The 14,851-nt window shown below is 43.7% G+C and overlaps 2 protein-coding genes across 4 annotated transcripts; one reads left to right on the forward strand and one right to left on the reverse strand.

Moving 5' to 3' along the window:
- Window positions 1-207: 207 nt before the first annotated feature.
- On the reverse strand, window positions 208-11,427 carry UPF3B (UPF3B regulator of nonsense mediated mRNA decay). 3 transcript variants are annotated; one of them, XM_053274046.1, is made up of 10 exons: window positions 11,124-11,427; window positions 10,023-10,129; window positions 9,764-9,870; window positions 8,310-8,408; window positions 7,124-7,234; window positions 5,289-5,332; window positions 4,740-4,928; window positions 3,194-3,363; window positions 1,918-2,236; window positions 208-1,252 (listed from the first exon to the last, which is right to left on the reverse strand). In XM_053274046.1, exons 1-10 carry the CDS (start codon window positions 11,343-11,345, stop codon window positions 1,106-1,108), a joined length of 1,515 nt encoding a protein of 504 aa, XP_053130021.1. In that variant the 5' UTR covers window positions 11,346-11,427; the 3' UTR covers window positions 208-1,105. The 3 variants fall into 3 exon arrangements, with proteins under 3 accessions (XP_053130021.1, XP_053130020.1, XP_053130022.1); XM_053274045.1 differs by having other exon boundaries at window positions 3,194-3,372; window positions 11,124-11,406; XM_053274047.1 differs by having other exon boundaries at window positions 3,212-3,372; window positions 11,124-11,400.
- A 318-nt stretch (window positions 11,428-11,745) lies between these two features.
- NDUFA1 (NADH:ubiquinone oxidoreductase subunit A1) lies at window positions 11,746-14,533 on the forward strand. The gene is made up of 3 exons (XM_053274049.1): window positions 11,746-11,971; window positions 13,076-13,165; window positions 14,449-14,533. The coding sequence occupies exons 1-3, from the start codon at window positions 11,870-11,872 to the stop codon at window positions 14,467-14,469; spliced, it is 213 nt and encodes a 70-aa protein (XP_053130024.1). The 5' UTR covers window positions 11,746-11,869; the 3' UTR covers window positions 14,470-14,533.
- The last annotated feature ends 318 nt before the right edge of the window (window positions 14,534-14,851 follow it).

A 14,851-nucleotide genomic window follows, 5' to 3' on the forward strand; every position in this document is an offset into this window, starting at 1 on the left:
CTGCACATGAAGCCTTTCCCAGCCTGCACCATCAAGTGATGGGAAAAGCTTCACCTGCCTAACTGGTATCAGCTGTATACAAGACAAGGTCAACCCGGCCATGAGGTAGAACAGTGTTGTTGTTTTTCCCTTTTCATCCTGAGGCACACTTAAATATACAAATAAATAAAATAGGGCACACTGACTCTCAGATGGCCCTGGACACGCTCAGGGGGAAATCTATTCATTACACACAAAAACCCCAACTCCAGCAGTTTTTAAACGATATCTCACAGAGTTTATTAAGTACAAAATAGCTGTGTTGTGTTAGCATAGGGAGGAGCCACAACTTAGTAAACTTCTCTTGCCAGACCAGGTTGCCAGACTCTCTACTGCGTGGGGGGGAAAGGGAACACTTTCCCTATAGGCACTGGGGAAAATATAAGGGGAAAAGCTGGAAGAGGTAAGAACTAGACAGCTACCTTTAAAATAAAGTTGTACCCATATCTGGCGATTACATGAGATGTGATAAAAAAATAAAACCATTTCATTCAGGCCATACATTTCTTCAGTCAAACAAGAGGTGTAGCCTGCTCCCCTTCCCCTGAAAATCCACTTTGCAACCAGCTCTCAGCAGCACCAGAGATGAAAAGCCTCTCAGTGCTCGACTAACACTGGGCTTCCCCCTCCCTCTTCAGTTAGTTATGCAGACCACAGAGCCAAACTCCACACAGCACAATGATAGAGACCGCCACACGTCAGCAACCCTGAGGCTCCAAGATGGCTGCATTTTAAGTGCAAATACTGGTTCATGGCCATGAATTCAAAGATAGCCCTGGTTTTGAGAGGCTATTCGTGACTTGACTTGTTTAAGGGTGACAAGCGTTGCCTGAACGGGGACGTTTCCTCCCTGCTTGCAGTTTGCGGTCACGACATGCCCCCACACCCCCAACTGAAAATGTATTGAGAAAATACAATCCAAGTATTGGCTCTGAAACCAGGCACATCCAAAAGTCCCACACCCCCTTTTCCTCCTCCTCCTCCTCTTCCTTCTCCAAGGCACTTCTGGACTGTGCAGTTCATGCTCTTTGGCTGCTAGGTCAGTCAGGACACACAAGGCTGATCATCACTCTTCCTTTTTTGCATTACTGGTCTCACACTCCAGCTTCTTCTCTGCTACTTGGTCAGGGGACTTTGGGGAGCTTTCATCGTATGCAGAGAGACGACTTCGGCCCCGAGCCCCTGGTTGGTAAAGTTGCATTGCTGGGCGATCCTAGCGGGGGGAAATAAACACAGCCAACTGTGATGCTCTGTTTCTGACCTAGTGTGGTGAAGAGCCAGGGGGTCATGGATCCAAATTCCCACCCAGCCACGAAGCTCACTGGTGCCCTTGAGCCAGCCACACTCTCTCAGCCTAACCTACCTCACAGGGATAGAGCCAAAGAAGAAGAGTGGGATAGTCCCTTAAGCACGGCTCTGAATTCCTCGCCTAGAACCCTGGAGAGCAGCAGCGGACAGTACTGACCCCAAGGGACCAGTGGCCTGACTCTGCAAAAGCAGTTTCATGCGTTCAATAAACCGCTGGTGAGATTTCTAAAGGGATACGAAATATTTCTGTGAAAGGCAGTGCAACTACAGGGCAGACCACATACATCTGGACTCCTCAGATGCCAGAGTTTTCAGAACATTTCCACAAGTTTTAATTTTTTGGTTTTTAAATTAAGACGTCAAACTATGAAGGGGCCAGACTGCAATCCTATCCATTCTCACCTGGAAGTAAGCAGCACTGCTATACATCAGCACTTCCTAGATCTTACTTTGCAAGCCTAAATATAGGCATTTGAGCTTATTCCGTGATTTTTAACACCCCTTTCTGTGGACAACCAACTGCAGGATCAACACCCACAACCTGACAAGGAGTGAAAACAAACGAAGTACCTTGTTTCTGATGCGATCCCTCTTCGCCATCTCTTCTTTTTTATCCTCTTTGGTGAGCCTCTCGGATTTCTCCGTGTTGCCGATGTAGTCTGCCAGTTCAGCTCTCTTTCCTTTCTCTCGCAAGGCGTCTCTCTCCTTTTTCACATCGTCGTCTTTTCTCCGGAACACCTTCTCCTTCTCAAAGCGCTCTTTCTGCTTCCGGCGCTCTTCCTCTTGGCGCCTGACTTTGTCTCTCTCATGCTGGATTCTCTCATACTCTCTGTCTCTGTCATAGTCTCTTTCCCTTTCCCTGTAATCTTTTCCACAGTCATCTTCCAGTCTGTGTAAAAGAAACTTGAAGATTCAATGCGAGGATGAGATAGCGAAACAGAAATCGCATCAACCACACAGCGCCAGGCCAGGACTAGCCCGAGGAAAGCTCCAGGGCAACTCCAGACAAGATTCAGACACAGTTAAGATCAAATGCAAAATCCATCATTTGCAGCATTCAAAGCCACAACCAGGGGCAGAAAAGGGCCAGTTTATTCAAGGCAACTACAAAATAGTCCCATAACCCAAGATTACCAAGGGCTGTTTTACATATTACACAGCAACAATCCCAGATTTGCAATGGAAGTAAATTCAATAAGGAGCAGTAGCCAAACCTAGCTGCCTGGTGATTGTACTTCTACAAGGCATGTTTTTGTTAACATTCGTACTTTAATATATAGGGGGTACATTTTTGAAAGGGAACGAATGAAGATAACTTAGTTTAATAGGGTAATTGACCAGAGACTTTGGAGTCTGCTAGAAAGCTCAAATTTTCCTCTGGTTTTCTTGATTTGGTTTCACGATGGGCAATTCAGATGTCACAAGGAGCCAAGAATTAAAGCTTGGCTTCACACGCCATCAGTCAGCCTCGGAATCATGCGTGCTCTCCTTCCCTGCCCAAGCACAAGCTAGAAGGCCGTGGCACTGGAACTGACCAATCCTCGCTTATGCTAACCAAAGTGCTTGAAATAAACCATAGTCTGAATCCAATTTGAAAATGACTGCTTTGACTGGTTGTAAGCCACAATTGGGACTATCTCAAGCATGGGCAGAGGAGGGGAGAACACACACTCCTGAGGCCCACTGGTGGTGCATGAAGTCAAGGTTTATTCTTGGCTCCATGCGATGTCTGAACCAACCTCAAATTCACTCTCCTACCTGGAACACGAGCAGGTAGCAATTCAAACGCAGTTCCAGGATAAGGCAGCCTAATTAACCATCATATCTGAAAAACAAGAATACGTACTGCAAAGAGAACACTAACTTTTTGGCCTTCTCCTCTTTAATCTCCCCATCAGAGCGCTTGGCGGGGGCACTGCTGATTGCACTGGCAGCCTTTTCCTCCCTCAGACTGTCTTTCTCCAGTTTCTTGGCCTTTTCCTTTTTTTCAAAGTCTCTTTCATCTTTTTCTGGCTTCTTAAGTAGCTAGGAAGAGAACAAATTTAGTTTTCCTTACTAGATAAAAGCTAGCGCTAATCTGTGCTAGGAAACTGGTTGGCAAAAAGGAAGAACTAGGAAGCAATACAAGAAGAGGGCGGCTATTAGCACAGCTAGTTATTTTAATTATTCACTTATTATTGTCACTTACCTGTGTCTTGTTTAAAACAATTTATTCTATTTTCTAGTTATTGTTTCTCTTGCTAAATTACAAAAGGCAGTGGCTAGTGCAATATAGTTACTCTTGCTTATAGTGTCACTGACTGATGTACTAGTATTTGTTTATACAGTGTTCTATACAACACTTACAAAGTAACATATCATTGTGACATGTAAATGGTCTGGAGGAGTTTACAGTCTAGATTTCCACAAACGGGAAAGGAAGGAAGCGAGGAAAGTGCGAGGGCACGGCAGCAAGAAATGAATGCAAACGTCTGTGCTTAAAGCTTTGTTTCAGTTGGGAGTAAGGACTTAAAAGGTTGTCATCACTTCATGCCTTGCATCTGAACTGCAGAGGTCAACCAGGCTACATATTAAAGGGGATCCCAGTCCAGCAGCTATATATTCGGAGGTTCATATTTGGGGTAGCACATATAAGAATACTACTATGAAGGCTACACCTCAAAAAGCAAGGCTAATACCAGCCCAGAAGGCCTGCGCAATGGTTCCATATGGCACAATCAATCAGATGCACATTTATTGGGAAGTAAGTCCTAATGAGTTCAATGGAACTTACTCCTAAGTGAGCATAACATTACAATGTTAAAAGATTGCATACATATGAAACAGCAGCATATAGGTGCTTCTGAGAACCACATTCAAGGTACGTATTAGTCCGATTCAGACATTACACTGTATGAGTGTACAGATGTACATGTTTTTGTATGAACGGCTGTACCTGTGTTCATTTTAAATGTGAACTTGGATACAGTCCTCTCAAATGAATGGTACAGATTACTGCTTGGGGCATCTAATTAAAAATAGATAGAGAGATAGAATTTATATGCTGCTCTTCCTCCAAGGAGACCAGAGTGGTGTACATAGTTAAGTTTCTCCTCACAACAACCTTGTTAGGCTGAGAGAGAAGTGACTAAAAACAGATACAATATAAAGTAAAAGACTAATAAAATTAAACTTAAAAGGTCAAGTTAAAACCACATTTAAAATTACAAATTTGTTTTAAAAGTTCAAATTAAAAGTTATTAATAAAAAGCTAAATCTAAGAACTAAAAGACATCTGTGTTCAACATAATGTCTGAATGGGACCACTGTTGCCTTGCCATAATATTTGATGGGTGTATATGCACCAGAGCAACATTTATGGCCAACGCATCCCTACAGGAAAAAAGTTATACCTTAATCTTTGGTTCATCCTTTGATCGGTCTCTTTCTTTCTCTGGACACCTCTCCACTCTTTTTGTTTTTTCAGCTTCTTTCCTTTTTCTCCTTTCTTCCTCTTTCCATTTTCTTCGCTCTTCTTCCCTTTGCCTTTTTCTCTCTAGTTCTCGCCGCCGCCTCTCCTCTCGTTTTTCTTCCCTCAGCCTCTATAAGGGAAAAAGGAAAGGAAAGTGAACATTCTAGGCTCTATGCTAGACAATCTCTGAGTTAGCCTTTTTTTATCATAATCTGCACTGACATTAATGCCATATACTACTAGAGACTGCCTTGCAGACACATTCAAGGCACTTCAGAATTGTTAATACATTTATACCTGTTTGGGTTTCTCTCTCCCAAAGAAACAACCAGGTACCCAGTACCCACAAGATCAGAAAGCCCAGTATTCTCTCTTCCTCACTACTGGTTTGAGGAAAGTCTTACAGAACACCACTTGGACACATACAAAAATGCAAACACTTGGAAGTGGAAGCAAGAGAGCTTTTGTGCAGCTCTGGAAGAATTCTTACCTGTTTGTTCTTCAAAAAGTTCAACAAAGGAGTTGTCTTTTTGGCTAAACGGAGGGGAAAAGAGAAGGTTTTTGTCTTTATAACTGTAGAAATACCTTATTTCATCATAAGCAGTATTCAGTTAGATTAAGAGCTCCCATCACTTAGTGGAACCAACTTCCAAATAAATATGCATAGTATTCTCATGAACTCATGAAGGTTTGAAAAGGCTTCCTCCAGTATGAGGTCAGCCGTTTGCTCCAGGTACCAGCAGGCTTTGCTTGACTCAGCCTTGCTATACATGAAATTATGTTGTGCTTTGTTCAGTTGTGACACATCAGGCCAATTTCTCTTTTGCTGTACCAGTTTCCAGGAAATAGCTCTGATTCAGTTAATTCCGTGATTTTTAGAAGCCAGTTCAAGGCATGAAGCTTCCTGGAATAAGCTTCCTGCTGAAATAAGAGCATCTCCTTCTCTGTTTGTTTTCAGAAAGAACCTCAAGACCCTCCTGTCCTCTCAGGCTTTTAATTAGAATTAATTTTAAAAACTTGTTTTAATAATTTTGTTCTATTGTTTTTATTGTCATGTCTTTTAATTTGTGACTTTTAAATATTTTAAATTTTGCACACCGCCTAGAGATATACATATCAGGCAGTATAAAAATATGATAGATAGACAGATACGATAGATAGATAAATAAATAAAGATTGACTGCAAAACCACAGGCCAAATGCGGAACAGTCTTTGCAAATATCAGTTTACAGGGATGGCAGAATTAGAATCACACTGGCAGAACGTGATTTCCATCTTGTATCAATAATGCAGATTCCTCTGTCTATATAGAGTCAGAGACATGTAACCCGAGTTTGTTGCACTCTGGTAGGCTCTGGGTTGTTTTCCTCAAATAGCATACCCCAGGGGAAAACACCTTTGAACCAGCGGCAACTTTCAAAAGCAATGTTCTGATAATACCATGGGGTTCAAGGTGAAAACATACCCACCAACGGACATGCCCAAGCCCTTAAGGCTGCCTAAAATGGCTGTTTGGATCCCAGGCATAATGTGCAGCTGTGCAAAGTGCTCTGATATTCCTAAGACAAGTATGGGGAGGGAGAACCTCCCCTCTTTCTGCCAAATAACAGTCACATGGCTCTCACAGCTCAGGCATTTCCCTGTTTAAGACATCTTCTTCTAAAAATACATCATACAAATGCTGCATCCCTTACAGAAAACATGTACAGCCTCATTCAACCACAACCCCTTATTGTTTCCAGCTAAATGCACAGAAAACAACCCAGCACCATTACCTACTAGCCATTTGCTCTTCCCTGCACTTCTGTCTGGGTGCAGCTGGAGGCTTATTTTATTTAGCAAGCCGAAGAGGGCAGAACCACCATTCAAAAACAGCATCAGCATCCAACAGATGCAAGAAACTAATTAAAGATCTTATGACCTCGGCAAGCCCTTTTCACTAGAGGGTGTGCTTGAAGCCAGGTTTGGGAAGAAATGATGACTACACTTGCCAATATTTTCTGTCCCCTGATGAAGTGAATATGCTCAGCATCCATAGGGACTGTCATTCAGTTCTTCTCAATACATTTTTATCTTTCATCCACTGAATTTTGTTGCTATTTTTACTATTTAGTGAGTGAGAGGATGCCATTTAGACTAAAGGAATACAATAGCACTAGCAAGGCCCATTATGTTCAGTGGTTAATATACTCACAGGAACAGAGGAAGCTGCCTTATACACAGTCAAACCATTGGTCCATTTAGCTCAGTATCCCCCAAAGTTACAGGCAGGTGCCTTTACCACAATACAGCACAATGCACCATAACACAATTCTTTTTCATACCTATTAATTCTTTGTTTCTTGCCTCTATTTCCTCTAGTAAAGTCTCAGGAGTGGAAGTTAATTTTTCATCATCAGCACTGTAGCTTTCCAAAAACTTCTTATACTCTGGATCTGATGAAGAGGACCCAAAGAACACACATATTTATGTATTATTTTGACAGCTATATCCTACCTTTCTCACCAGACATACTTAAAAAAATAGAGGCAACAGCACCTAGTAGTCATGTTGAAGTTTTGTTCTACTTAAAGAGACCATTCCTGTAAGTGATTGTGTCAAGCAACACATAACTTGCACAATTTCGAAGCCTAAAATCTTTCAAAGTACATTAGATAACCAAATAATGTGCATTACATCAGTATCCATAAATCACTGTGAATTAAAAAAAATAAAGAGAGTAAAACTAGTCTTAAGAAGTTGTTGCCGCTATACTGTCTTTGGATCACAAAATTTTAAATTTTATGATCTAAAACAACGTATCACATGTTAAAGCTTGCATGCTGTGGAAACATTGCTTAAAGTTACTACAATGGTCTAGTAAGATTTTGCTAGTCGACATACTAAACATACATTTTATCAGCTTACATATTATGAACACTTGTGAGCAGGTACAAGTCCTCTATTGAACCCTGTTTCTCTATTAAAATGCTAAATGAATTTCAAGTACTTAAGGATGAAATCTTGTGCATGCTTACTTAGCAGTAAGCCTCACTGAACCCAGCAACACTGAGTACATAGGAACGTGCCATATACAGAGTCAGACCATTGGCCCCTCTAGCTCAGTATTGTCTACACAGACTGGCAGCAGCTTCTCCAAGGTTGCAGGCAGGAATCTCTCTCAGCCCTATCTTGGAGATGCTGCCAGGGAGGGAACTTGGAACTTTCTGTTCTTCCCAGAGCAGGGAGATATTCTCCCTGAAGGGAATATCTTACAGTGCTCACACTTCTAGTCTCCCATTCATATGCAACCCGGGCAGACCATGCTTTGCAAAGGGGACAAGTCATGCTTGCTACCACAAGACCAGCACTAAATATGGTCAGGATGGTAGGTGCCGCCAACATTTTTGAAAAAACTGTCATTCTAGCTGGTTATTCATGATACTGTCTCTTAATTCCTATACGGACACTGTTTCCCTCTGTTTAAAGGTGACAGTACTTTATGCACAACAAGCAACTATTATTACTAACCATCTTCAATGGTCCCAGCTTTGGCATCCTTTTTCTTATTCTTCTTTTTGGCAGCTTTTTGAAATGGTGCAAATTCCACTACGGCAGGATATTCTAGACCTATTCATACACAAAATATTTAAAGAACAACAAACATGTGAAGGAAAGCAAGGGCTACATTTGATGCGCATGTCTCAAACCCAAACCATCCCAGAGCAAGAAAAGTGTTTCAAGGGGCCAGTTCCACGCAATATATTTCTTTTCCACATGAACAGTCTGTCTAGGCTTTCCTAACAGCAGCTTATCTCCAAAGTCATATAAATGACTGTGACTGACCCACAGCCAAGACTGTCTGGAGTACACATTCCACTGGGCTGCATGAACGCACAGCAAGGAATGCCAGTCCTGAGCATCGAGGCAAGAACTGCATTGTGTCAACTGGCCCTAAAACCACAATTACAGCTGATTATGCCTGAGCTGTCGTTGCCTGCACAGGCAAGTTAGATGGATTTTATAATGCACGGAAGGCTATTGTTTTGGCCATACATACATCCAAAGAGTATCTGCTGGAGTTCATTCATTCATTCAATTTATATACTGCCCTTCCAAAATGGCTCAGGGTGGTTTACAACTTATTTAGTCCATAAGAGTATCTGTTGGCCATAAGAGTATCGGTTGGGAGTTTAGTGAATAAATGCATTTTGAACAAATGGCATTCTAGCACATCGTTACACGAAATAAATGTGGCTTCGTGCAGAATGATAAGAAAGAAAGAATGTAACCAGCACAATCCTGTTATGGCACCAGCCGCTGCTGGCTCAAGAAAAAGGTTCTAAAGCCTCATCTCATACCAGGCAGTTGGGGCAGAGACATCCCATGCTTTCCTGCTTGCCATTACAATTACATTTCCTATCACTGGAAATCCGGTGTTTCTAAACATGCCTATATCAAAAGATCTGGGGGTTCCTCAGACAGCCCTTCTGAATCTTCTAAAAGAGGCTGGCACTAGCCACCTCCACCTTTCCACTGGCAAAGCGAGGGGTCAAGCTGCTGGAACTCTGAGGAACTTTGAGCCACCACAACATGGGAACAGCAAAGGATAGGATCAGACTATCACACTTGGGTCGCAACTCTGACTCCGTTTGCCAATTTGAAAGGACATTTATTATTTATCTATCTATCAATCGTATTTATATAGTGCCTGATATATATATACCACTGATGTTAACAGGACTTACTTTCAAGCAAGTGTGCTTAGGACTGGGATCTCAGGTAGCAATTTTAAAGCAGGCTTACCTGCAAATAAATATCTTTGAAATGAACGGGACTTACTGCCACCTAAACATGCAGAGAATTGGGCTGAGCTGTCCTTCAAAACAAGAGACAGTACATGCATGGTTGTCTAGAATTACAACTTAACTGCTTTTTTAAATAGACATATATGACTTACAAAACCAAGTTTTAGGCTTACTTGCCTTTGTGATCAACAAAAACATAACCATCAAAGCGATCCCTGAATAGAACTATGTCCTCTTGGTTTTTAAAGTTGATGTATGCTCTGGAAAACATGTGAGGGTACAAACTGCAGAAGGACAGAAAATGGCAATGTATAAGGAAACCTTACTGAACGATGATTGTAAATATACACAAACACTGACAGGTGTAAAACTGAAAGACAATTATGACATGCCCTTGTTACATGCAACACAACCAAATGCCCAAAGTTCCTCTTACCTGGAATCATTAGCAAAGAATTCAAAGTAGTCGTGGTCAGGTAAAGGCTGAAGATGTTCTTCAAGCTGCTCCTTGGTCAAGCTGGGAGGTAATCGGCGAATCACTACCTTAAAGGAGATTTGAGATTTATTAGACTCTCAACTCCCGCCCCCCGCCCCATAGCACGATCCTATATCATTTAACTAACACACAGGGAGTGTGTGTGTGTGTGTGTGTGTTGTTGCTACTTAAAGTTATAGTGCTCTTTTTTGATCAAGATGGAAAACTCCCTAAATAAAAGAACATTTGGATTCTCAGGTAATCTAACTTTCCAACAACATACAAGGCTCTCTAGCAAAACAACAATAGACAGAACTCCTTAAGCCTAAAAACAGCAACAATTTTGAACCATTTATCATCTCTTTTACTAAGACAATTCTTTCCCCCTTAAGTACTGGTTAACCTCTAGATAACTCAGACATTTCAACAGTGCAGATTGTTGTACAGTCTGTCCAAGGTGCTTATTCACAAAAAGCAGCCATGCACTAAACTGCCTAAAGCTCCCAGTTTTTGTATTTTTACTTTTGTGCATGAGTCTGGCACCTCGATTTGCCATGTGAAGGACTACAGAGTCCCACACATTAGTAGTATCCTGGTAATGAAAAGAAGGGAAATTTTAGGCTGTGATCCTAGGAATGCTTCCACGTGAAGAAGCCCCCTCCAATTTAAAACAACACCACCTGACTTCTAAACCAACATGCATAGGATTGAGCTGTCAGCTGTGGCCTTGTCGCAGCACAAACCCTCAACACTGAGAGAAAACGGGAGTGTGATTTGGGGCCAGTCTGCACAATCAGCAGAACGAAATGACAGAGCCTTTTCTGGGCTGAAGCAGTTCAGACTGAGGGTAGAAAAGGAGGGAAAGGAAAACGTACATGTTTGAACGATCCCGTCTCACAGGTTTTCCCTGCATACAGAAAGCTAGCATGTCAGGGGGAGAAGTCCTGCCTGGCCTACTAGCTCCCTCCCCAGGCCCAACTCCCTCCCCCCCGCCCCCTGAAGCGGTCCAGTCCCGCCCTGGGGCCATCGGGGGAGGCGGGCGGGCAGGGGCTCGGGGCGCACCTTGCTGAGCGTCTCCTTCTTGTCCTTGGGCCGCTCCAGCCTGTCAGGCTCCCCGCCGCCCTTGGCGTCCGCCCCGGCCAGCGCCGCTGCCAGCCCGAGCCCGGCCGCGACGGGAGGCCCGCCCCGCTTCTCCTTGGGCCTGGCGTTCTCCTTGTCCTCCTTCATGGCAGTCGCAGCAGCAGCGGCCGGCCCTGCCCTGCGCCTCTGCCCCCGCGCGCCCATTGGCCCTCGCTCCTCTCGCGCGAGCGGCCGAGACCCGGAAGGAGAGGGCCGCTCCGGAAGTGACGCACAGGCGCCTGCGCTAACTGCTCCCGCAAGGGCGGAGGCCTCCGACTCCCCCCCCGCCCGACACACACGCCTTGAGACTACGACTCCCAGCATGCCCCGCGGACCTCTCTAATGCCCGGCGCCGGCTGAATTGCTTTTCATGGCTCGCACTGCTCGCTTGAGCGTTTTGAAACCTTGTCGGAATGGGATGAGGGAAGCAGGAGGAGGCGGGCCGCTCTACCCGCGGGGTCTTTCTCCGTTTCCCTTCCCCCCCACTTCCAGCTTCCACTGCCTTGTTTCCATAGCAACGGCGGCCAAAGAGTCGGCACGCCGGGGAGTTGCCGGCGCGGTGCATTCTGGATGAAGCCGCCGTCAGAATGCGGGCGCCGAGGCCTGCGCATGCGCAGTGGGGCGCCTGCGTAGGCTGCAGGAGAACGGAAGGTCGGCGTTGAGGGGGAAAATAAGTCGCCGCCGCCGGGATGTGGTACGAAATCCTCCCCTGCGCGACCGTGATGTACGTGTGCTTGACCATTCCTGGCATCGCCACCGTCTTTATCCACAGATACACGAATGGGGGCAAGGTGAGTCAAAAACAGCCGCAGCACCCGTGGTAGTTACTACCCGTGTTGATGTTGGGCTTTGACCAGGGAGACGTGGGTTCAAATCTCCACTCAGCTGTTGGGTGATCTTGGGACAGTTATTTGCTTTCAGCCTAACAGACTGAACCTACCTCACAGGACTGTTGTGAGGATATTTATTATTATTTGTTTTAGTATTTAACATATTTTTATACCACCCAGCACTTATGTCTCTGGGCGATTTACAACAAAATAAAAACAGAAAAAGTAAAACATTAATTAAAATAAAAACCCAAAAAAGTTTAAAACAGTCCTACAATTAAAAACTTTTAAAGTAATATTTTAAAACAGCATTAAAATCATTAAAACACTATTAATTAAAAGCCTGGGTGAGCAGATGCATCATTAAAGACTTGTTTAAAGCTGTCAGAGATGGGGAAGCTCTTATTTCAGTAGGTAGCGCACTCCAAAGCCTCGGGGCAGCAGTGCAGAAGACCCATCCCTGAGTAGCCACCAGACAAGCCAGTGGCAACTGCAGACGGACCTCTCCAGATGATCTCAATGGGCGGTGGGATTCACAACGAAGAAGACGTTCTCTTAAATACCCAGGGCCCAAACCATTTAGGGCTTTATAGGTTATAACCAACACCTTGTATTTTGCCCGGAAACATATCAGCAGCCAGTGTAGATCTTTCAATATGGGAGTCATATGGTCTCTTTGAGATGACCCAGAGACCAACTTGGCTGCCGCATTCTGAACCAGCTGTCGTTTCCGGACTACACACAAGGTCAGGCCCATATAGAGCGCATTGCAGTAATCCAGTCTGGAGGTTACCAGAAGATATCCCACTGTTTTGAGGTCGTTCATCTCAAGAAATGGATGCAGCTGCCATATCAGTCAAAGCTGATGATAAACACTTCTGCCCACTGCCTCAACCTGGGACACCAGGGAGAGGCTTGGATCCAGAAGGATCCCTAGACTGTATACTTAAACAGTTGTACTTGACTCCCCCACTTGCACACCCCCTTTCTGTGGTGTGTGCCATTTTTTCTTATTCTTGTGTTCCTTCTCTTTCATTCTCGTTTGCACACTTGCTGCATGCTCAGGAGAAGAGAATTGCTCGATACCCTTATCAGTGGCTCTTGATGGAAAGGGACAGGCGTGTTTCGGGAACTAATCGCTACTACGACTCAAAGGTGGGTGTGAATAAACTCGGCAGAGCAGAGAGGTCCAGCAGCAAAGTTAAGATACCTTTGCATTGACACAGCAGTCCACATCTGTCTTCGCCCCTGTGTGAATTCTTTCCCAGGTTCTACCCGCTAACACCTTTCATGGTAATCAAAAGCTAGAGTAGAATTTGGCATGTACCTATCTGAGGCTGGAAATCAATTGCTGATAAAATAAGAGTGCCTAGTGGAAAGAATGTGAAATAATGAGAATATTGTCCTGGGAATCCTAAGAGCCTGTTCAGGATCAATGATTCATTCACTGATCACTGAATTTACAAATCTGCATTTCTTGTATATTACATCCCAAGGTGGCTGGAGCCTTTAGGGGAGGAAGGCCTGTCTCATGCTCCTTAAATTCCCTTTTTTCTGCTCTTGTGTTCTGCTTCCTTTTGTCATGTTTCGTTTTACTATATGAGATGCTGGAGCATGCGGATTATACTGCTACTACAAGTACTACAACAAATATTTATATACCACTCTTTGTCAAAATTCTTAAAGTGGTTTACATAGAAAAAGAAATAATACATAAATAAGCTGTATCCCCTGTCCCTAAAGGGCCCACAATCTAAAAAGGAACATAAGGCAGACACACCAGCAATGGCCACTGGAGGGATCCTGTGCTGGGGTTGGATAGGGCCAGTTCGTGGGATTTGGGCCTTCCTGGTTACTAAACTGGGTTATGCTATTGCAGGCGCTGGTCTCTAAACTGCTAGTGTTGTCGGTTGTGTGAAAAGCTCAGAGTGGGTTACCCCATCTGCACACACAAAGTGTCATTTAAAAGCCCATAGTATCAATGCATTACTTCAGTAGTTTTCATTGGTAAATGTTGCTCCTAGACCTCTATAATTCAGGTTTTGAGCTTTTCCCATTCTTCCTAAAGCGTCAGCTGTCTGGCCCTGGACTTGCAGATCTTTCTGTGACATCAAACCATTTTGACCAATGGCAGCTAAAGATCCTTGACATCACAGTGGAACTTGCAAGCTTGATTATACACACACTATCATTTATAAATGTTGAAGGATGTTTGAAGTTCAGGATTTTATTCTGCTGGCAAAATTAAGGGAGGAATACTTTTTTAAAGGAGGAGGGAGGAGGTGTTAAATCTGAGGGTTGGGACCCAGGTAACATATGGTAAATATGTAATTAAGTGAATGAAAATGCCTTTTAAAAAGCCATGTGTAATGTAGTTGTAGAACAGAAAAGATGTATGGAAAACACGTTTTAACTTTCTCTCACTTTGTGTTTTTCAGGGTTTGGAGAACATTGACTAAAATCACAGTGTGAAAAGTCCTATTATCTGTTGAACCAGCTTAATAAACATATTTGTCAATGTTGGCAGCTTGTTGACCATAAGCTTTAGGGAAAATACTATGTGATCACAAAGACTGAATTCATAGGCAGTGAGACTGCCCCCTCCCCCACCAAATAAAGTATAGACTTGAACAGTATTCCCTCTAATAGGAATCCCCAGGTGTTGACTACAACTCCTATAATCCCCAGACAAAGGCCATTGCAGCTGAGGATTCTGGAAGTTGTAGTCAACAACGTCTGGGAATCCTTCTTACAGAGAACACTGGTGACTACTAGTACAAGCTAGGGATGTGTGAACTGGCTCGACATCGAACTGGTCCAGCTCAAGAGCTCATCCTCGAA

This window comes from Hemicordylus capensis, chromosome 11 (genome assembly GCF_027244095.1).
Source record: "Hemicordylus capensis ecotype Gifberg chromosome 11, rHemCap1.1.pri, whole genome shotgun sequence".
Classification (NCBI taxonomy): Eukaryota; Metazoa; Chordata; class Lepidosauria; order Squamata; family Cordylidae; genus Hemicordylus; species Hemicordylus capensis.